This window comes from Podarcis raffonei, chromosome Z, assembly GCF_027172205.1.
Source record: "Podarcis raffonei isolate rPodRaf1 chromosome Z, rPodRaf1.pri, whole genome shotgun sequence".
NCBI lineage: Eukaryota > Metazoa > Chordata > Lepidosauria > Squamata > Lacertidae > Podarcis > Podarcis raffonei.
In genome coordinates, this window is record NC_070621.1 from 2,673,616 (window position 1) to 2,694,817 (window position 21,202).

Below are 21,202 nucleotides of genomic sequence, written 5' to 3' on the forward strand. Positions count from 1 at the left end.
TGTTGGAAGATTTGGGACAGATAACTGAAAGCCCTTCTTTGTTCAGTGCATAGTTAAACTGTGGAACTCACTTCCACAGGAGGCAGTGATAGCTGCAGCCTCCCCTCATCCCCTGCCCTGTCCTGGTTCTGGTTCACTTTGACATTTGGTCTGTGCCTCAGATAGCTTTTAAAGAATTGTTTAATAAATAATAATAATAATAAAACTTTATTTATATCCCGCCCTCCCCAGCCAAAGCCGGGCTCAGAGCGGCGAACAACAATAAAAGCAACACAGTTCACATAAAATCACAGTCAATAAATTGAAATGCATTCTAAAATCAATTCAAAATCAAACCAAAGGCAACCATTGGGCTACAGTTCTTTTTTTTCTTTTTTATTAAAGGTTTTCTTGATTTACAAAAGTGTTTGCAATGTCTCTCTTGTATCCCACCCCCATGTAACATTCTTACAAATCAGTTTCATTTGTTGAGACATTAGGAAGCAAAGGGGGAAAGAGGTGGGGGGGGGGCTAGAGTTCTTTGAGGATTACCGAAGGAGGGGGTCAGACTGTGCTTTGGCCAAAGGCCTGGTGGAACAGCTCTGTCTTGCAGGCCCTGAGGAAAGATGTGGTTTATCAATGCCTGCCAGCTATGATGGTGAATTAGAACCTCCATTGTCAGAAGCAGTCTACCTCTAAGTAGCAATTGCTTGGAGGCAAAGAGCGATGGTGGCTCCTGCCGGAATGTACCTGCTTGATGTAGCTGGCTCATTGCCGTTGGAAATCAGATGCTGGATTAGATCAGCACTGGGTTTCCTTTGGCAAGGCTTTTCCTTGGCCTCAACAGAGGAATATCTTGGAATCAGAATTTGTGCTGGGAATGTAGCCTTGTTCCATTTGCCTCTGGAGCCTGTTTGATTAGAAAAGTATTCTGCGTAGAGGGGGAGAAGCCCCTGCCTCCATGTCTCCTCCTGCAAATCCCGCCCTCTCCTGCAAATTCTGCCTTCATCTCTTTTCACAGCAAGAAACACTCAAAGGAGGAAGAATAAATGAGTAGTGGATGTTTCTTCTGCATTAAGGGGAGGCTTCCCCTCCCCGCCCCCCACCCCATTTACACAGTTAAGGCGATAATGCTGTCCCTGCCTCTTACATTTCAAGCATAATTTATTCCTTAGTTCTCAGCCTTGGATATGCAGCAACATTTTGCAGTTAATGAACCGTATTACCTCGGGGCTCCCAGTGCTGTGATCAGGCTGGCTCTTCCTGGCTCCACTCCCCGAAACTGGTGTTGCTGTTTTCTCTGCCGCAGAATATAGTTTGATCAGAATAAAGCCTGGCAGAGCAGCCCAGACCACCATACTGGCACTTCCTTCACTACAAGGGGTTGGACTAGATAACCCTTAGGGTTCCTTCCAAGGCCATAATTCTGTGGTTCCCACCTTTCTGGCAGGATGATTTAATCCAGCCTTTGCAAGCCCAGTGGCCCCCTCCAGCTGTTTCAGGCTACAGCTTCTGTCAGCTACAGCATCTTACAGTCGTTCGGGTAGCACTGCACACCTCCTCTCTTTCAGCAGAGAGTTCTTGTCCCTTCAATCTCAGATAAAGCACTCAGAATTTGCCTCCATCAATTTTATCTGTTGCGGATGCTGAACAGCTTTTCTCCTTCTCTCTTAAGACTAGAGCTTGTAAGCTTCCCATGAATCTGAACGTTGGGAGATTCAGGACAGAGAAAGGAAAGCAGGGCATCATTAAACTGCAGGTCTTGCTCCCATGGGAGGCAATGATGGCTGCCAAGAAGGATAGCTTTAAGGAGGATTGGACTATGGCTGGCGGGTGGCGCTGTGGGTTAAACCACAGAGGCTAGGACTTGCTGATTAGAAGGTTAGCGGTTCGAATCCCTGCGACGGGGTGAGCTCCCGTTGCTCGGTCCCTGCTCTTGCCAACCTAGCAGTTCGAAAGCACGTCAAAGTGCAAGTAGATAAATAGGTACCGCTCTGGCGGGAAGGTAAGCGGCATTTCCGTGCGCTTTTCTGGTTCGCCAGAAGCGGCTTAGTCCTGCTGGCCACATGACCTGGAAGCTGTACGCCGGCTCCCTCGGCCAGTAAAGCGAGATGAGCGCTGCAACCTCAGAGTCGTCTGCGACTGGACCTAATGGTCAGGGGTCCCTTTACCTTTACTAGCCGTGATGGCTGTGCTCTTCCTTCACAGTTTGAGGCAGCCATGCTTTTGAATACCAGGTGCTGGAAAACAGCTTTGGTTGGAGGTTTTTAAGTGGAGGTTGGATGAGCATCTTTGAGGCGGAATTCTTTAGCTGTTATTCCAACATTGCAGCAGGTTAGACCAGATGTTTATTAGGATTATGATTGTGATGATGATTAAATTTTATTTATACCCCGCCCTCCCCTGCCAAGACTGGGCTCAGGGCAGCTAGCACCAGGTATAAAAACAATTGATTGAAATACAACTTAAAAACAATATTAAAATACAACGTTAAAATGAAGCCTCATTTCAGTAGGAACTCAAATAAAAAACTTTTTGGGGATGAAAACGTCAAGTCTTCACCAAGGTCAACTATCCAGACTGGTCCTACATGGGCCAGAAAAAAGCCAGGGAAGTCCCCAAATAGGAGTTCCATCACAGAAGGAAAAAGGAAAAAGGAAAGGTGTGGGGATCAAGTTGATTCCAAGCCAAAGGCCAGGCGGAACAACTCTGTCTTACAGGCTGTGCGGAAAGAAATCAGATCCCGCAGGGCCCTGGTCTCAGGAAACAGAGCATTCCACCAGGCCGGGGCCAGTGTTGAAAAGGCCCTGGCTCTGGTTGAGGCTAATCTGACTTCCTTAGGGCCCGGGACCTCGAGGGTGTTACTATTGATGATGATGATTAATTAAATTTGTATGCCACCCTTCATCTGAAGATCACCGGCTGGTTCACAACATAATACAAAAAGAAAACACAGAATACATAGCATGGCAGCTGCTGAGCCTTTGAACCCTTTTGTGCTTACCACACCGATCTCAGCATAACACTTTTATAACGGAAAACACCCCCCAAGCTTGAGTTCTTCATTCTTAAGTGAGAGCCAGGACAACGATGACTTTCCCATCGCCTGAGTGGCATCACTCACTGTTCCCCGGTGTGACAAGCATCCTTCAGGTGTGAATTTAGCAACCTCTCCAGTTTTTCATTACCTCCACTTTGTAAGCGGCTTTAAAGGCCCCAAGAAATACCTTCATCAGAGGCAGCTGTCGAGGCTGCCTGGAGATTAGAGTGAGACCCTCTTCCATTAAGTATAAATTAACTTAATCACCAGGTATGGGAGATAAAGCAGCGTAAGCATGCTTTCCCCAAAGCGTTTGTCAAAATTAAAATTCTATTTTGAAAACTCGGTTTGTCTTTTAAACAACTTGGTGCTTTTCTCCCCTGCAACCCGATCAAATAATAGATTATGTATGGCTGCATTTTATTTTTATTTTTGCAGAATTGGAGTGGTGGGAATCTGGATGCATCTGGAGCAATAAAGTGCAGGGGGGGCACTTGTTTACTTTATTTCGTAAAATCTATGCACTGCTTGATGTACACCAAAAAAGTATACAGTGTGCAGTCAATAGGCAGGGAGTTCCAAAGTGCAGGCACTGCCACACTGAAAGATTTGAGTTGTTACAAATGTGGAACGGGTTTTATGTGGCACCTGTAACAGTGCAAGTTCTGCCAATCACAGTGGTCAAATTCCTCTCCCTCAGACTCACCCTTGAAAGCTTGGATGACCCCCAGGGTCCTGGTGCAGCTGGCTGGGTTCCCTCCCCAGGTCCACGATTGGGCATCTCCTAGACCTCCCCCAGACCCTCATCCTGATTAGACGAGCCCCTCCAAACACTTTCTTGAAATTCATAGCAAGTAGCACAGAGGTTCACTCTTGCCCACCTGTGACCTGTCTGTGGTCTGCATAAACATTCCCTGAGGTGTACATAGAGGCTGTCAGCAACAAGGTTTTGCCTTCAGTGCAGTCTTCTCTGCAAGAGAAGCGAAATGCTGTCTTAGCTGAAGGGGTGGGCATCAACAGGGGGCTTTAAGGGGAAGAGGATTGTGCGTTGGAAGTGAGAGCTGGACCATAAAGAAGGCTGATCGTCGAAGAATTGATGCTTTTGAATTCTGGTGCTGGAGGAGACTCTTGAGAGTCCCATGGACTGCAAGAAGATCAAACCTATCCATTCTGAAGGAAATCAGCCCTGAGTGCTCACTGGAAGGACAGATCCTGAAGCTGAGGCTCCAATACTTTGGCCTCCTCATGAGAAGAGAAGACTCCCTGGAAAAGACCCTGATGTTGGGAAAGATGGAGGGCCCAAGGAGAAGGGGACGACAAAGGACGAGATGGTGGACAGTGTTCTCAAAGCTACCAGCATGAGTCTGACCAAACTGCGGGAGGCAGTGGAAGACAGGAGTGCCTGGCGTGCTTTGCTCCAGGGGGTCAGGAAGAGTCGGACTCGACTAAACAACAACAACAAAGGGAAGGAGGGATTCAAATTAGAATGAGGGAGATTCTGACTATACATCAGGGAGAATTTTCTGTTTGACAGTGCAACAGACTCCCACGAGAGGTGGAGCATTCTCCCTCATTGGATGTGTTTAAGCGAAACTTGGGAGGCCATCTGACAGGGTTTATTTAGCTGTGGTTCCTGCATTGCTGGGGGTTGGACTAGATGGCACTTGGGTTTCCCAAATTTACAGCTCTATGATTCTCTTGGCAACAGGGTGGCGGAAGAAGTAATTTGCCCACAGTTCTTGGTGGAAGAGAAGCTCTGTGCTGTGTTCACGGAATGGGAACAGACCAAGGTCTGGAAGGACAAATGAAGAAAAAATATGAATTTGTCTGGGTTAATTAAATGATATTTTATTTAGCCCAGGAGTTCTGTGAAAGTCTATTAAAATTGTCCTTTGAGCTAGTTCCTGATGTAAGCAATTGTATTAGGATGCAAACATGATATGTCTGCTAGCTTGCTAAATGGCACTCTCTTTATTCCTGAGTACTTGTGCTTCCTGGTAGAAAAGGCAGTCTCATTTTTTAACCGGACTTGTGAGGGAGCTAGAAAAAGGTGTACATAAGTCATGAAAGGTAAGGGTTAGGGTTGTTTTTAAGAGGCCAGCTACAAATATTTTTTAAGGTTTCATAGCTGTTAAAACATGTTACAAATGGAGCAAAACAGCACTCAGCTGGAGAGTTCCATCTGCAAGATGGCAGTGAGTTGTGTCTGGCCCACAATGCATGTCCAAGGGTGTGAGCTGGTGCCCACAGTAGTCCAAAGTGTAGAAAAAAATAAGTAAGTTGATGAAGGAATTGAGCAAATGCACATCCAGTTTATAGATGACACTGAACTGGGAGGGGTAGCTAGTGCTGCAGAAGACAGAATGGGGATTCAAAATGACCTTATAACACACTGGAGAACTGGGCCCAAACTAACAAAATGAATTTCAATAGGGACAAATGTAAGGTTCTGCCCTTAGGCAGGAAGAACTGGATCCACTAATAATAAGATGGGAACACCTGGCTTACTAGTAGTATATAAGAAAAGGATCTACGGGGCTTGGTGGATCACAGACTTAACATAACAGTGTGGTGGCGGCAGCAAAAAAAGCTAATGCTATTCTAGGCTGCACCAACAGAAGTATAGTGTCCAGATCAATAGAAAAAAACAGCACTGCACTATTCTGCCTTTGTCAGACCACACCTGGAATACTGTGTCTAATTCTGGGCACCACAATATTGGAAGGATGTTGACAAGCTGGAAGGTGTGCAGAGGAGGGTAACCAAGTTGATCTGGGGTCTGGAAACCAAGCCAGGGATCTGGCACTGGTCTGTCTTGAGAGACAATGGAGTGTGCCTCTGGGGGTGTTGTCAAACCATTGCTTTAGCAGTACCAAAGTTACCTTCCCAGGGCACAAGCCTGGGCAGTGTGTGGAGGTCCTGGGCAGCCCAGGTGACAAAACCCCCTCTTTACCTTCCTGATGGGAGGAAAGCAGAGCCATACGCTTAGCATCAGCTTGGCTGCAGGAGTTGCCGGAAGGAAGCATACAAGGTGCTACCCAACCATCTTAAGGACTCCACTCTGGATTTGTTTAGGGTTTACTCTTGAGCCTTTTCTTCTGAAGATATCCCACAAGGCAGCAGAGGTTTAGGGTCAGAGTTTTCCTGCTCCCAGATAGGCTGCCTTCCCAGATGGACAAGTACCATCTGTTTTGGACTACAGTTCCCATTATCCATGGCCACTGGCCTGGGGGTGATGGGAACCGTACTCCAAAACAAATGGAGGCCACCAGGTTGCAGAAGCCTGCCTTATAGGCTGACAGTGGCAGGTAAGCCAATCTACAGAGCCCGTGCATGAAGGTGCTCCACAGGGTCAGTTGGTGCAAGCACCATGCTTTGCAAAAAGCCTCACTTTCACATAGTGCATAGGTTAAACTATGGACCTCCCTCCTGCAGGAGGCAGTGATGGCCACCAGCTTGGATAGCTTTAAAAGAGGATTGGACAAATTTGTGGAGGGGGGATAGGCTATCAAGGGCTACATTTGGAAGCAGCAAAGCCAAATGAGTGGAGCTGGCTCTTGTGCTCAGCTTCTGCTTGCCAGTTTCCCATGGGGGCATCTGACTGGCCACTTTGAGAACAGGATGGTGGACCAGAGGGGCCCTTCACCCAATCCTGCAGGCTCCTCTTGTATTATTAACTTGGCTGCTGGCGTCTCCAGGCAGCACTGGGAATTGTCCCATGTCTGAAACTCTGGAGAGCTGCTGCTGGGTAATACTGATAGTACTGAGCAAGGTGGACCAATGATCTGACTATGTATAAGACACCTAACCTAAAAAAGGTAAAGGGACCCCTGACCGTTAGATCCAGTGGTGGACGACTCTGGGGTTGCGGCGCTCATCTCACTTTATTGGCTGAGGGAGCCGGCGTACAGCTTCCGGGTCATGTGGCCAGCAGGACTAAGCCGCTTCTGGCAAACCAGTTCTGGGCACCACAGTTCAAGAAGGACACTGACAAACTGGAACGTGTCCAGAGGAGGGCAACCAAAATGGTCAAAGGCCTGGAAACGATGCCTTATGAGGAACGGCTAAGGGAGCTGGGCATGTTTAGCCTGGAGAAGAGGAGGTTAAGGGGTGATATGATAGCCATGTTCAAATATATAAAAGGATGTCACATAGAGGAGGGAGAAAGGTTGTTTTCTGCTGCTCCAGAGAAGCGGACACGGAGCAATGGATCCAAACTGCAGGAAAGAAGATTCCACCTAAACATTAGGAAGAACTTCCTGACAGTAAGAGCTGTTTGACAGTGGAATTTGCTGCCAAGGAGTGTGGTGGAGTCTCCTTCTTTGGAGGTCTTTAAGCAGAGGCTTGACAACCATATGTCAGGAGTGCTCTGATGGTGTTTCCTGCTTGGCAGGGGGTTGGACTCGATGGCCCTTGTGGTCTCTTCCAACTCTATGATTCTATGATTCTATGAAACCAGAGCAGTGCACGGAAATGCCCTTTACCTTCCCGCCGGAGCAGTACCTATTTATCTTCTTGCACTTTGATGTGCTTTCGAACTGCTAGGTTGGCAGGAGCAGGGACCGAGCAACGGGAGCTCACCCCGTCGCGGGGATTCAAACCGCCGACCTTCTGATCGGCAAGTCCTAGGTTCAGTGGTTTAGACCAGAGCGCCCCCCTAGTCCCTGGACACCTAACCTAGGTTGCCATTAATCTGAGGGGAAGTGACCATGGTCTGGTTTAAGAACCATTTTCTCTGATATGAAATATCCTAAGTGTGCTCTGCATATATGTGAGCCTGCCTCACAACAGCAGCTTGAGCCTCTGTTTGGCTTTGAACTTTACGGTTGCCGTTTGGGCATCTACCCGAGGCCCCCCCCCCCATGAAAATCTCAAAGCCTTTAATTAGCAGTTGGAAATGTAGCTGAGGGACCGAGAAAGGGGGTGGAGGAGGAAGTGCATTAGCATAAAGATTAAGGCCACTGAGACTGAAGAGGATATTGTGCAGACATGGAGTGGGGGGGGACACATTAATAAATTAGTAATCATGTATAAAAGATAAGCAGTCTTTGGGATTTTCATAAGCTTTGTTCAAATTGATATTCCTCCCTCTCCCCACTCCAACCTTCCTTTCCCTTCCTCTAAAAGTCATTAATATTTTCTCTGCTGGTGATCCCTTCTGAAGGGAGATCTGTCACAAGCTGCAAAATTAGAGAAATGAATGTATTGGGGTCAGACATTAGTATGTAAACGAAGTGCTGCTTTTTATTCCGTGTGTCGCTGCAAGCCCTTCCGTGTGGTTTGACCTTTTGCTCGCTTAATCTGACTCCGCTGTGCCAGTCAGACAATTTAATTCTATGGAGCAGACACACCCTCTCTCCCTGGCCCCCTCTCTCCACTTCCAGGCAGGTCTGCTCCAGAGGATGTGCCCTCAGTTGTTCTGCCAGAGCAAAAAGCCACCACTGATTCTCAGCAGAAGCCCCCAGAGCACAATAAGGACATAAGAAGAGCCTCTCGGATCAGGCCATGGGCCCATCAGCTCCAGCTGTCATGGTCCGGTTCACGGGTGATCAAAGTCCCGGCTGGGGACGCCAGGACCGGGGGCAAGATGGCGGGGTGGGAGCAGGAAGGGGAGTCTAGCCAAGGGTCTGAGAGCCGGGAGTCAAGAAGCCAAGGGTCCGAGGGTCAGGAAGCAGGGAGTCAAGGAACCGAACGCAGCAAGGCAGGGAACGTGTTGCTGTGGCAAAGAGCTGAAGGGAAATGCTGGCCTTATATCCCTTCCCAGCTCTTGCCACCAGGTGCTGTGAGTTACCAATCAGCCTCACCTGTGAGGCCGCGCCTTGCCTTGTCAGAACAAACTTAGGAAGGCCCCAGACCTGCAAAGTCCTATTGGTCACAGGGCCTGGCTCCTGCACGCACACCTGACACCAGCATCCTGTTCCCATAGTGGCCAACCCCAGATGCACCAGTGGAAAACCCACAAGCAGGAGCAGAGCAGAAGAGCACGCTCTCCTCCTGTGGTTTCCAGCAACTGGTATTCAGAAGGATTGTAGCTAGTAGCCTTTGATAGCCCTCTCTTCCTCCATGAATTTGCCTAGTCCTCTTTCAAAGCCATCCAAGTTGGTGGACATCCCTGCCTGCTGTGAGAGGAAGTTACACAGTTTAACTACATGCTGCATGAAAGAGGATTTTCTTTGGTCTGCCCTGTGTCTTCCAACATTCGATTTCATTGGACGACCACAAGTTCTAGCATTGTGATAGAGGGAGAAAATCCTTCTCCTCTCTACCTTCGCCATGCCATGCATATATTTTTTAAAAATAAACTTCTGTCATGTTGCCTCTTGCTTGCCTTCTCTCTCAACTAAGAAGCCCTCATGGGGCTCCATCCCCTTAGCCGTTTTGGTCTTCCAGCTCTACAGCATCCTTTGTGAGATGAGTGTACAGAGTATTCCAAATGCAGCCACACCATAGATTGGTATTTTGGGAGTTTTATTTTCAGTTCCTTTCCTAATGGTTCCCAGCATGGAATTTGCATTGAACTTCATTTGAGAAAGGTTTTCAGCTGGAACTCCCAAAAGCAGCATATGGTAAAAAATGAGTGTTCAGCAGACACAGCAAAATAGTATCAGGAAACAATAATAATAGAATTGGAAAGGGACCCCAAGGATCACCCATTCCAACCCCCTGAAATTCACTATTTACAGCTGGAAATTTCCCAGCAGATGGCCGTCCAACCTCTGCTTAAAAACCTCCAAGGAAGGAGAGCCCACCATCTTCTGAGGTTGTCCATACTGCTGTCTAACAGCTCTTGCCCTCATAAAGTTCTTCCTAAAGACTCTGTCCTCTTGCTATGGATTGTCTCCTCAGTGTGGATGTTTAACTGAACTCAGAACCAGGCCTCCTTCAGTCAAATCCTATCCTCCTCCCTATCTCTCAACCTGAAGCCTGTCTAATATCTCAAATGAAGCCTTTTCTCTTAACCTGAACCTTTTGTTGTTGTTGTTTAGTCGTTTCCGACTCTTCGTGACCCCATGGACCAGAGCACGCCAAACACTCCTGTCTTCCACTGCTTCCCACAGTTTGGTCAAACTCATGCTGGTAGCTTCAAGAACACCATCCCACCATCTCGTCCTCTGTCGTCCCCTTCTCCTTGTGCCCTCCATCTTTCCCAACATCAGGGTCTTTTCCAGGGAGTCTTCTATTCTCATGAGGAAGCCAAAGTCTTGGTGCCTCAGCTTCAGGATCTGTCCTTCCAGTGAGCACTCAGGGCTGATTTCCTTCAGAATGGAGAGGTTTGATCTTCTTGCAGTCCATGGGACTCTCAAGGGTCTCCTCCAGCACCATAATTCAAAAGCATCCATTCTTCAGCGATCAGCCTCCTTTATCGTCCAGTTCTCACCTGAACCTTAGCCCTATCTAACTCTCCCCCTCAGAACCGGCTCCTTTTATTCTCCCTCCCAAAGTGCTGCTCCTCCCCCTTCTGTGGTTGGCTGGCTTTGTAGCCAATCAAAGAGAGGTTCCAGCCCTCTGGTGGAATTTTAAGGGGAGGCTCTAGCTCATGGGTAGGCAACCTAAGGCCCAGGGGCAGGATTCAGCCCAATCACCTTCTAAATCCGGCCTGCAGACGGTCTGGGAATCAGCGTGTTTTTACATGAGTAGAATCTGTGGTTTTATTTAAAATGCATCTCTGGGTTATTTGTGGGGCATAGGAATTCGTTCATGCCCCCCCCCAATATAGTCCGGCCCCCCACCAGGTCAGTGGGACAGTGGACCGGCCCCCTGCTGAAAAAGTTTGTTGACCCCTGCAGTCTAGCTCCGCTTTCTGTCACACCCAGCCTTGCATGAAATGGCACCCAGATGTGTTCACCCCTTGTTCTCCTTGGCTGTCCCAGTCTCAACTGCATAAATACTAAATAATTCCACTATGGGGAAAGAATTAAATAAAATCAGCACCACGGTATATGATGCCTCCAGCAGAAACAGAAAATGTACAAAGCAAAAAAATAAATAAAAATGTTTTGATGAGAGTGATGAGAGTCGTAATAGGCTGACTGAAGTCTCTTGCAAAACTTTAGAACATGCTGGAGTATTCAAAGGGAATATCACTGCCTTGTTAATTTTATTCAGTGTGCAGTTCTATAGGTGCACATATTTTCAAGCCATATGTTGTCGTACCCTTATCGCACTACCCCTCTCTTCCCTGTCCAATATTGGTTTGCTGGCACCTGAGGGCAAGGGGCTGTCAATATATTTTGAGGGGGGTCTTTCTTTCATGTACTTTGGTGCCTCAGGTGCTTTACGGTTTAAAATAAAGCAATATTTGCCAATATATAAATTGCTTTATTTTAAACCATAAAGCGCCTGAGGCACCATAAATCACAGACAGACTACGAGATAAAGACAACAGTGACTTTGAAAAAGAATGGGAACCATTTATATTATATCTGCAGAAACAAAGAAAGTCTATAGACTTGATGGCAGGATTTAAATAAACATTCACATCATTAGTATTAGAAAATGTGTAGAATATAGAGAAATAACATGGTGTGCTTATTTTCATTTTTATGTTTTTAGGTTAGATGTTATTGTATAGGTATGTTATTAGTATCTTTTCTTTTAGGAGGTAGCAAGGTGGGCGAAAGGAAAAACCAACCAGAAGCGGAAGTTGGGGGAAGCCTAGGAGGGGAGGGAAGAAAGAATGAATAGAAAATGTTATGGATATGGGATGTATGTAATGAATGAAAAAGAAAACTGAATAAAAATAAAATAAAATAAAGCAATATAATTTAATTACAGGTAACATAATCATCATGTAGGGTAAGGCCAACAATGGCTGGTCCCAGGGAAGCTGGTGGAAGGGGCCTTGCTGTCTCCGCCATCTCCCTGAAGCCCATTTGTCCTCCCTCAAAATCACTCTGATAGAATTGCAGAGTTGGAAGGGGACCACGAGGGTCATCTAGTCCAACCCCCTGCTATGTAGGAATATTTTGCCCAGTGTGGGGCTCAAACCCACGACTCTGAGATTAAGAATCTCATACTCTGCTGACTGAGCTATCCCAGCTTAAATGTTTTACTGCTGAAGAGCTAAGCCTCCAAATTTCACTTTTAAGTAAACTCCACAGTACTGTAAAAGCTCTATGAACACTGATAGCACCGGTTAAACGACAATGTCTGGGTCAAAAGGAAATTAGGAGGTTGGTTTTTATCTTCTGTCTCAGAGCCACACTGAACAGGTTTGTTTTTTTAATGAGAGTTATGTTGGGACCTGGGATTCCTTGGGAAGAATGTCACCAACATGACTCAGTGGCTCCCTAAATGCCACAAGATCGAGGAGGAAATGTTTTCAGGTGGGATCTATTTTACCTAACAGTTGAGGAAAGGGTGGGGGGAATCCACATGTGTGGTTTTTAAACAGAGAATTTAAACATACCCCCCCTTTAAGAATTATTAACATCCCAATTAAAATCTGGCTTTATGGATTTGCATGGGCGCCCAGCCCTAACCTCCTTGGTTATGCAGGCTTTGCGTAATGAGCTGCGTCCAGAAAACACCTGAAGTGATGCAGCGAGTGGCCCTGCGCTTGCCAAAGCAAATTGGCTCAGGCTCCCTCCCTGGTTCAGCCTCAGCACCTGAATAGTCAGGCAGCTGTGAGATGGAACAAACCCCCCCCCCCCAAAGTGATATACAAGTGCCCTCCCTGCTCACGACAAACACACAAAGCATTTGGGAGGAAGGAAGACGTGAACATTGTGGCTCCATCTTGGTCGCTTCGAGGCTGGACTGCTGCAATGCGCTTCATGTGGGACTTCCCTTTATCAGGGGGCTTCAGTTAGGGCAGAATGCTGCAGGAGTGAGGCCTTGTCAGCATTTAACACCTGTGCCTAGAGATCCGCACTGGCTGCCCATTTGCTACCAGGCCAGGTTTAAGCTGTTCCCATTATTATTAATATTATTACAGCTACGACAGTTTTTTACCCAGCCTTCACCCAAGGCGAGTGACAACAATTAATTAATAACAGCTTTCAACTACTTAAAATCACAGAAATATTAGTATATAAAGACCTTAACAACTTGGGACCAGTTTACTTACGAGATTGCCTTACCTCACAGGCACCCGCTTGACCGCTGCCATCTGCAGGAATGGCACTATTACAGGTGCCACAGAATACTCGATCTGCATTTGTAAGAAATCCACATTTTATTATGTTGGTGCCATCGTCCTTTGGAACTCCCTGCCTATTGATATCAAGCAGGCGCCTTCACTGTACTCTTTCTGGAACCTACTGAAAGTGCTTTTGTTTAGGCAAGCCTATTCAGACATGTAGAGTGTTTATGTGTGTTTTAATATGTTTTCAGCTTATCATTGATTTTAATTATTTGACATTTTAAATAGCTGTTTTTACTGTTTAATGTTTTCTTCTTTTTTTGTAAACTGCTTTGAGGGTTTTATTTTGGGTGGGGTGTTGCAATCCAGTGGTAAATAAATTTTAGGGAAAAGCTAAATAAAATCGCTACCTGCCTTGCGGTTGGTGCTGCAAGTGAAGACCTCTCCCTTACCCTAGTCTTCTGACATGACATGTGGCACGTTGACCGCTTCCTTCCCTTTTGTACATATTCAGTGAGGAGGGGCCTATTCCATAAAGCAGCAGTACCCAGCTGTGGTTCCCTCCAGATGTTTGTTGCACTCTTAACTTCCATCCCCCCTAGTCAGTGTGGCCAATTGGTCAAGGATGGCAGACACTGTGATGCAGCTAATTGTGGAGAGTACTGTATTAGTTTCCATAAAGCATTATTAAAATATTTATAAATACTGGCCAGGCTTGTACCCCAGAGACGTCACTTCAGTGCTGCTAATGCAGCGATTTGACATCACCTCTGGAGGCACATTCCATTGTTGCTCGAGACAGATGGATGCCAGCAACAAAAGTATAACGGTAGTTGTGCATATTTATTTTCCCCAACATCAATTGTTTGGAAACCCTTTAGGTATCAAGCAGCTAATAAATTTAATAAACAAATGACTAAATACAAACATGGAAAGCAGATTTGCTACAACCTTCCCGGTGCTCCATTGGCTGGGCCTGCATTTGTGCAGGCTGACACTGGCGTAAGCCAAACAGCAGGAATCTTGACCACAAACATGCCACAGATAGCTGGAAGGCCTGATAGATGCTCACAGGTGTGTTTTTATTTTCAAGGGCCTTAGCAATGGCTGAACCGAAGGTTTCCTGCTGCCGCCACCACCCTTTTTCTATTGCATGAAATGCTTTCTGCTAAAGCCTGAGCAAATGTTTGCACCCAGCTTCTCTCCTAAGCCCTTGAAAATTAGTTTTTAGGGTACTGAACGCCGGCAAGGGTGTTAATGTATGGATATGGTCGCTTCTCGGATGGGATCATGGCAGTGGCAGCCGCGAGATGGGAAGCAATGAAGATGCATTGATGCAATCTTTGTCTTTCTGTTTGGCCTGCAGGGCTGAGGCTTCAGAGGCTGAATGGGAGAGGGAGAATGATTTGCTCGAGGAAGGGTCCGTGGAAAACCCAGAGCTGGGTGACAGCAAGACCTCAGAAGCCAAGTTCCCTTCCATTTGCCTGAGGGAGGTGTATCCGAAGTACGCAACGGAATTTGACTATCTGCGGCTGGTCGACCGGATTGCAGCTTTGTTCATCCGTTTCCTGGGCGTGAAGGGGACAACAAAATTGGGACCCACGGGCTTCCGGATGTTTATAAGGTGAGCGGGATCTTCTGGAATAATTTTCCAAAGGTAACTCTGTGTTTGAAATGCCTGGATGTGGTTCCCCTTAAGATCAGAGATAATTGTAGAGTTGGAAGGTACCCTCAGGGGTAATCTAGTCCAGCCCCCTGCAATGTAGGAATCTCACCTGAAGAATCCTTGATGGATGGCTGCCCAGACTCTGTTCAAAAGCCTCCAAGGGAGGAGAGCCCACCCCATTCCAAGGGGGCCCGTTCCACAGTCACAACAGCTCCTTCTGTCAGGAAGTCCTTCCTGAGGTTTAGCTGGAATCTTGCAGTTTGAATCCGTCATCAATAACATGGTCCACTAAGAACAGAGGGAGTGCCTGGCCAGCCACCAAGACCTGCACCCTGTTCCCGCTGGACCAACCCAGTCGTGGTCAGTTGTGGTCAGTTACGCAGCACATGGAACTCCTGCAGAAGCAATGGCTGCTGACCTAGATGACTTTAAAATAGGGTTACCAGACGTCCCCAGTTTCCCCCGGATCTGCAAATCTATCCCCGGACAAATTCCGTCCCCAGAATGTCCCCTGATTTGCAATTCTGTTCCCGGGAAACGTGGCAGCGGCAGCCTCAGCAGCCCAGAGCCAGCCTGGTAGCGCAGTTGGTTCTGGCTGGCTTCAGGAGCTGCTCACGGCTGTGGCGCCCGCCATTCTTCCTCTCCGGAAGTCCCCATATGATGTGTCTTGTCAGCCACTGCTGAAGGGGAACCGGGGACGTCCAGAGGTACAGATCTCCTTCCCCCTTCCCCCTTTGTTTTGACTGATCGGGGGAGGCTCGGGAGTCACGGCTGGTCGGCCGTTGCCCAGTTTTTAAAAAACTGCGCATTTAGTTCATGGTGCCATTGGGAGTTTGCTCTGCCCCCCTCCCCCCGGATGATTCCCTCACAGTTCTCTTTTCCTGCCACCAGGAACAGCAAGATAAGCAACAGTGACTTCAGCATGGCTTCCGCAGACATCCTGTACATTGACATCACCAAGAAGCGGTATGGCATCACTGCTGATCAGCGAGATGCAGGTAAGCCCTCTTGCATAATTCTGGGTGCAGACCTTTTGGGGGTGGTGGGGGGTAGGGCAGGGTAGTGCATGTGGATATATGTATTTACATGGAGCGTTTGTACCCTGCTCCTCTTCAGCCAAACAGCTTCCCAAGAGCAGTTTGCATACAGTCAATCAAACTTCCTCATGACTCTTGCAGAGAACCCTTTTTTTTATTGGGTTAAAAATTCACTGAAGCAATGCAGGAGGCCTCCCTATCAAAGTATTGTAGACCCAAAGTCAGTAAGAGGAAATCATAGAATTGTAGAGGGTCATCAAGGGTAATCTAGTCCAACCCCTGCAATTTTATTTTGGGTGCTGAAATGGAGGCCTGCTGAGGGTTAGTGTCCATATCAGGTTTCACTTTCTCCTCACCATCAACTCCCCACCCCTCAACTCCCCTCCCCCAGAGCTCCCCTCCCCCAGAGCTGAAATTTGGCTGAGGCAGGATCCGTATCCTGATGGCAGGAGTGAAATTGCTGCTGCAATAAGTTTAGAGCAGGGGTCAGCAACCTTTTTCAGCTGTGGCCCAGTCCACCATCTCTCAGACCATGTGGTGGGCCAGACTATATTTTGGAGGGAAAAAAACATGAACGAATTCCTGTGCCCCACAAATAAGCCAGAGGTGCATTTTAAATAAAAGCACACATTCTACTCATGTCAAAACACGCTGATTCCCGGACTGTCCGTGGGCCGGATTGAGAAGGTGATTGGGCCGGATCCTGCCCCCGGGCCTTGGGTTGCCTACCCCTGGCTTAGAGGAAATGCCCAACTTCTGAATTTCTTTAGTAACTAGTGGAATTGATGGGCAACTAGAGCAAGAGGAAGCTTTATTTCCCCCCTGCGTTTATTTCTACAAGCAAGCATTGCCATCTGGCCTGTTGTTAATTCGGGATTAGCGCTTGGTGAGAGGTTTTATTTTCCTTTCCCCTTTTTCCATCCTAAATTTTTCTGTGGATAAGCAGAATCTGTTGTTTGTGGAGTATCGCTAGCACAGATTTTTGTTTGTGCAGTATGTTTATTGGCATCATATGTCGTCTTCTTCTCTTTTTTTGCTGACTGGGACGGGTGACGAGAAAAATATTTATTTTGTGCTGCATTCAAGGTAGCAAGAGTTCCTCTCTTTCTTCCCACCCCTCGTCCTCCTCCTCTGAAATCCGAATGTTTACTCTTCAGCCACACAAAATACATCTGGTCCACAAATTGTCCTGGCTACAAGCCACTTCCAAAGCAATTTGGGGTGGGTGAAAGGGTAGAGATGAAATAATAATAATAATAATAATAATAATAATAATAATAGTGCTCTGGCACATTTCCTTCTACCAGTTGAAGTACTTTCATTGTACTGTGCGCCATTAAAACTATGGGGCTGGCTCCCAAGGGAGGCAGTGGTGGCCACCAACATGGATGGATTTAAAAGAGGATTGGACAAATTCACAGAGGAGGAGAGGGCTAGCGATGGCTCCTAGCCATGTTGGCTGTGCTCTGCCTTCCCGCTTGGAGGCAGTAAATGCTTCTGAATACCAGTTGCTGGAAAGCACACAAGGGGCGAGGACCCTGGAGGATCCTGCTTGCGGATTTCCCATAGGCATCTGGTTGGCTGCTGATAGAACCGGTGGCCTGAAGCATCAGGCTCTTCCTATGTTCTTCTCTGGCAATGCAGGTGGAGTTGTCAGGCATGAGGCAAGGGAAGTGGGGGCAACAGGTAGGTTGCCATTTGCAGCCCAAGTGCTTGCTGTACATCGGGGAGGACTGTGTAGAGAGAGTCTCTCCCTTTAAATTCCTAGGAGTTTATCTCAGTGAAGACCTTACTTGGAAAATCAATACAACCCAGATGGTTATGAAAGCCCAACAGAGACTCCATCTCCTCAGAGTATTGTGGAAGAACGATGTCAATCAACATCTGATGATCTCCTTCTACCGGTCCACAATAGAAAGTGTCCTTTCCTACTGCATCACGATGTGGTACGCTGGTTTGACATCACCTGATAGGAAGTGCCTACAGAGGGTGGTGAATACAGCACAAGATATTATGGGCTGTCCCGTGAATCTGCTGGATGAAACAGCGGAAGAACGTTGCCTCAGGAGAGGGAGGAAAATTCTCAGGGATGATTCACACCCTGGCCGGCACTTTCTTGATCTCCTGCCCTCAGGCAGAAGATATAGAAGCATGATTAGTTGCACCAACAGTGCTATTCGTGGGCTGTTAGGCTGCTGAATGAAAAGATAACAACAGGGCAACTGACTTTCGGGTTTGGTGGGTGTGCGTCAGTAAACGAGGGGAATTAAGACTAAGAGAGCTGAGTGGGGGGTGCTCGTGTAGTCTCACTGTATACAAGTTGTACAAGTGACAATAAAGTATTTCCATTTCAATTATATCCTTGCTCCGTAGGAAGACAAGCCTTGAACAGCGTCACACTGAGGGCCCATAAAAGAGGGACACGCATGAAGAGCCAAAATGAAAAACCCACATTTGGAAAATTTATTTTGCAAGGGGTTTCTCTCTCCCTCTCCCCCCCCCCCTTGTTTTTCTGTTCCCCGTCAGGTTTTTAAAATGTGCTCCGGTTACCCGATGAACGTTAACAACGGGAAGCCTTTAAATACTCCATTTTGTGTCTCTTGTGCCGATTTAATTGCCAGGTTTTATTAAAAAATGTAATGGATGGGCTTTATTTTAACATCCATGAATAAGTTTTCAGTCCAAGGAGTTGGGAATGGAAATTAAGAGTGAGTTGGGATGGGGGGGGGTTAGGTGAATACCCCTCTTTCCCCATTCCCACGTCCATGCTCTCCCTAGAAGCAGAAATAGGGGGGTGCTTTTAATCCACAGGCGCTCTGTGTGTGTGTGTGTGTGTGTGTGTGTGTGTGTGCTGAGGGTGCTAAGCCGGCAGTGGGGGAGCATTCAGTTATTCTGCAAAAATAACTTGGAATATAAGAGCCCTCCTGGATCAGGCCATTTAGTGCAGTATCCTGTTCGCACGGTGGCCAAACCCAGCAAACAGGTCCCCAGCGCAAGAACCATCTCTCCCCTCCTATAGTTTCCAGCGACTGATTTTCTGGGGAAAAGGTGAAATATAAATAAATACAGTGGTACCTCTGGATGCGAACGGGATCCGTCCCCGCAGTTGAACACTTGGACATGTATTAAGGTAATTTCTCCATAGCGGCTGCTGCTTGACTGAGGTGCTGCAATAAAACCACCAATAAGCGATATAAACCAAGACAGTGCAGAACGAAAACCTCGGGAGATTTCTGACGCTTTCTTTTCCCTTTTCCTTCCAGGGATGGACTTGCACGCTTTTGTAGAGGCGATTTGCTTCCTGGCACAGAGGAGGTACAAGTCCCTCTCCCTGCACGAGCAGGTGGAGCTCCTCATTGACTTCGCGGAGTGCAACTTGGCTGCCCAGGACAAGAAGCGCGCCAGCTGTGACCAACGCGTGGCCCTGGTGACTTGCCACCAGAACAGGCTCCACCTCCGCCCGGCCACCGACATGCTGGTCAATTACAGAAGCTCCCGCCCATGAAAGACTGCGCTTGCTGATACGGATTTAAAGGGAGGTTTAGCCCACATTCTAGTCCTTTGGGTGGAGTTAATCTCATAGCCTATCTCGTCCTCCCATTTTTTATTTATTACGTCTGGGGCGGTTTGTGGGATTTGGGATTGCAGATACCATCGCTTTGCCGTGTCCCTTTGTTGTTAGGAGGAGGTTTTTGAGGGTGCGCCGAGCCCTGGTGGCACCCTCAAACCCTACTTTGCCGGGACCGTGTCATCTTTTTACTCAGACGACATGGAGCACACCGCCATTAGCCTCCGCAGTAGACCGGAAGTCTAAGAGGGCATGTACAGTGGTGCCCCGCAAGACGAATGCCTCGCAAGACGGAAAACCCGCTAGACGAAAGGGTTTTCCATTTTGGAGGTGCTTCGCAAAATGAATTTCCTATGGTCTTGCTTCGCAAGATGGAAATGTCTTACGAGTTCCTGCGGGTTTTTTTCCCCTCCCCCCCCTTTTCCCCAAGCCGCTAAGCCGCTTATCAGCTGATCCGCTAAGCCACTTAACAGCTGATCCGCTAAGCCGCTTAACAGCTGATCGCTAAGCCGCTTATCAGCTGATCCGCTAAGCCGCTTATCCGCTAAGCCGCTTATCAGCTGATCCGCTAAGCCCGCTAATAGCGCTAATCCGCTAAGCCGCTAATGGGCTTGCTTCGCAAGACGAGAAAACCGCAAGACGAAGAGACTCGCAGAACGGATTCTTTTCGTCTTGCGAGGCACCACTGGTGGTGTGTTAGCCAGGGCATTTGGGTGTCCCCTAGTTTGTCCTGCATTTCTTGTGTTGATAGGGGTTTGTTATTTTTGTAGAAGTCTGTTAGGTGGTATAAGCCTTTGGTTTGCCAGGTTTTAAATCTGGAGGTTTTGTGTTGCGTGATGGAACAGCTGAGTCACTTTCTGACTCTCTCACAAGTTTGCTGCCTCACACTAACCAGATGCAGGTGCAAGACAAGCACACCTGAATTAACCCTTTGTTTCCCTTCTCTCTCTCTCTCTCTCTCTCTCTCTCTCTCTCTGCCATAAACAGACAGGGCTCTCTTGCACCCCGGGCTGATCACACAATGAACTGACACTGGAGGATGAAGAGTCCAGCCTTAGCCTCGCCTCGCCGGAAATTCTTCAGTTTGCCTGGAATGAGGGAGGGGAGCTGGCTGCCCTTGAACTTCACACGGTGGGAGGGGTGGGCTTTGGAATTGTGCACTAAAATTAAAAATTAAAATCCTATTTGGTTTACTCCTATTTTCTTTAAAGTAAACTGGTGTAGATGGGGAGGCTGCCTGTTCAAAGTTTTGACTTTAAACTTAATATTTATATGGAAGAAGGGCAGATGGGGTGAATAGGGCCTCACTTCCACTACCACTTTTCCCTAAATGAAAGCTTTTCATTTAGGAATGTTGCATTGTGCACTCAGCACAAACTCATGCATTTGCATGGTGCCTTCAAGGGGATGTGGGATATTCACAGACCCCAAGCACAGGGAGTTAATTGACTCCTCAGCTTCCTTGGGTGAGGATTGAAGTCCACCCTTTTATACCGGGCACCTAAGGGGTTCCAGGACTCACACAGGGGCTCTGGCTGCTCATTTTCAGTGAGAGGGACAACCACCCGCCACCTGCACAAATCTTAGAACCACAGAATGGTAGAGTTGGAATAATAATACTAGTAGTAGTAGTAGTACTCCTCAACCCATTATACTGGGCAGCTTCCAGTATATACAAAAACTTCTTAAACATTAGAAACCTCTGGATACAGGGCTGCCTTCAGATGTCTTCCAAAAGTTGTGTAGTTCTTTATTTCCTTGACATCTGAGGGGAGGGCATTCCACAGGGAGGGTGCCACCACCAAGAAGGCCCTCTGCTTGGTTCCCT

General features: G+C 47.5%; 1 protein-coding gene across 1 annotated transcript in view; it reads left to right on the plus strand.

Annotated features, from left to right (window-relative positions):
• TTLL11 (tubulin tyrosine ligase like 11) overlaps positions 1 to 20,558 on the plus strand; it is an 85,353-nt gene extending 64,795 nt beyond the window's left edge. The window contains exons 7-10 of the mRNA XM_053373663.1: positions 14,470 to 14,727; positions 15,661 to 15,767; positions 19,070 to 19,345; positions 20,366 to 20,558. Coding sequence (XP_053229638.1) covers positions 14,470 to 14,727; positions 15,661 to 15,767; positions 19,070 to 19,311 — 607 coding nt within the window. The 3' untranslated portion in view covers positions 19,312 to 19,345; positions 20,366 to 20,558. The remainder of the gene's footprint in view (positions 1 to 14,469; positions 14,728 to 15,660; positions 15,768 to 19,069; positions 19,346 to 20,365) is intronic.
• The last annotated feature ends 644 nt before the right edge of the window (positions 20,559 to 21,202 follow it).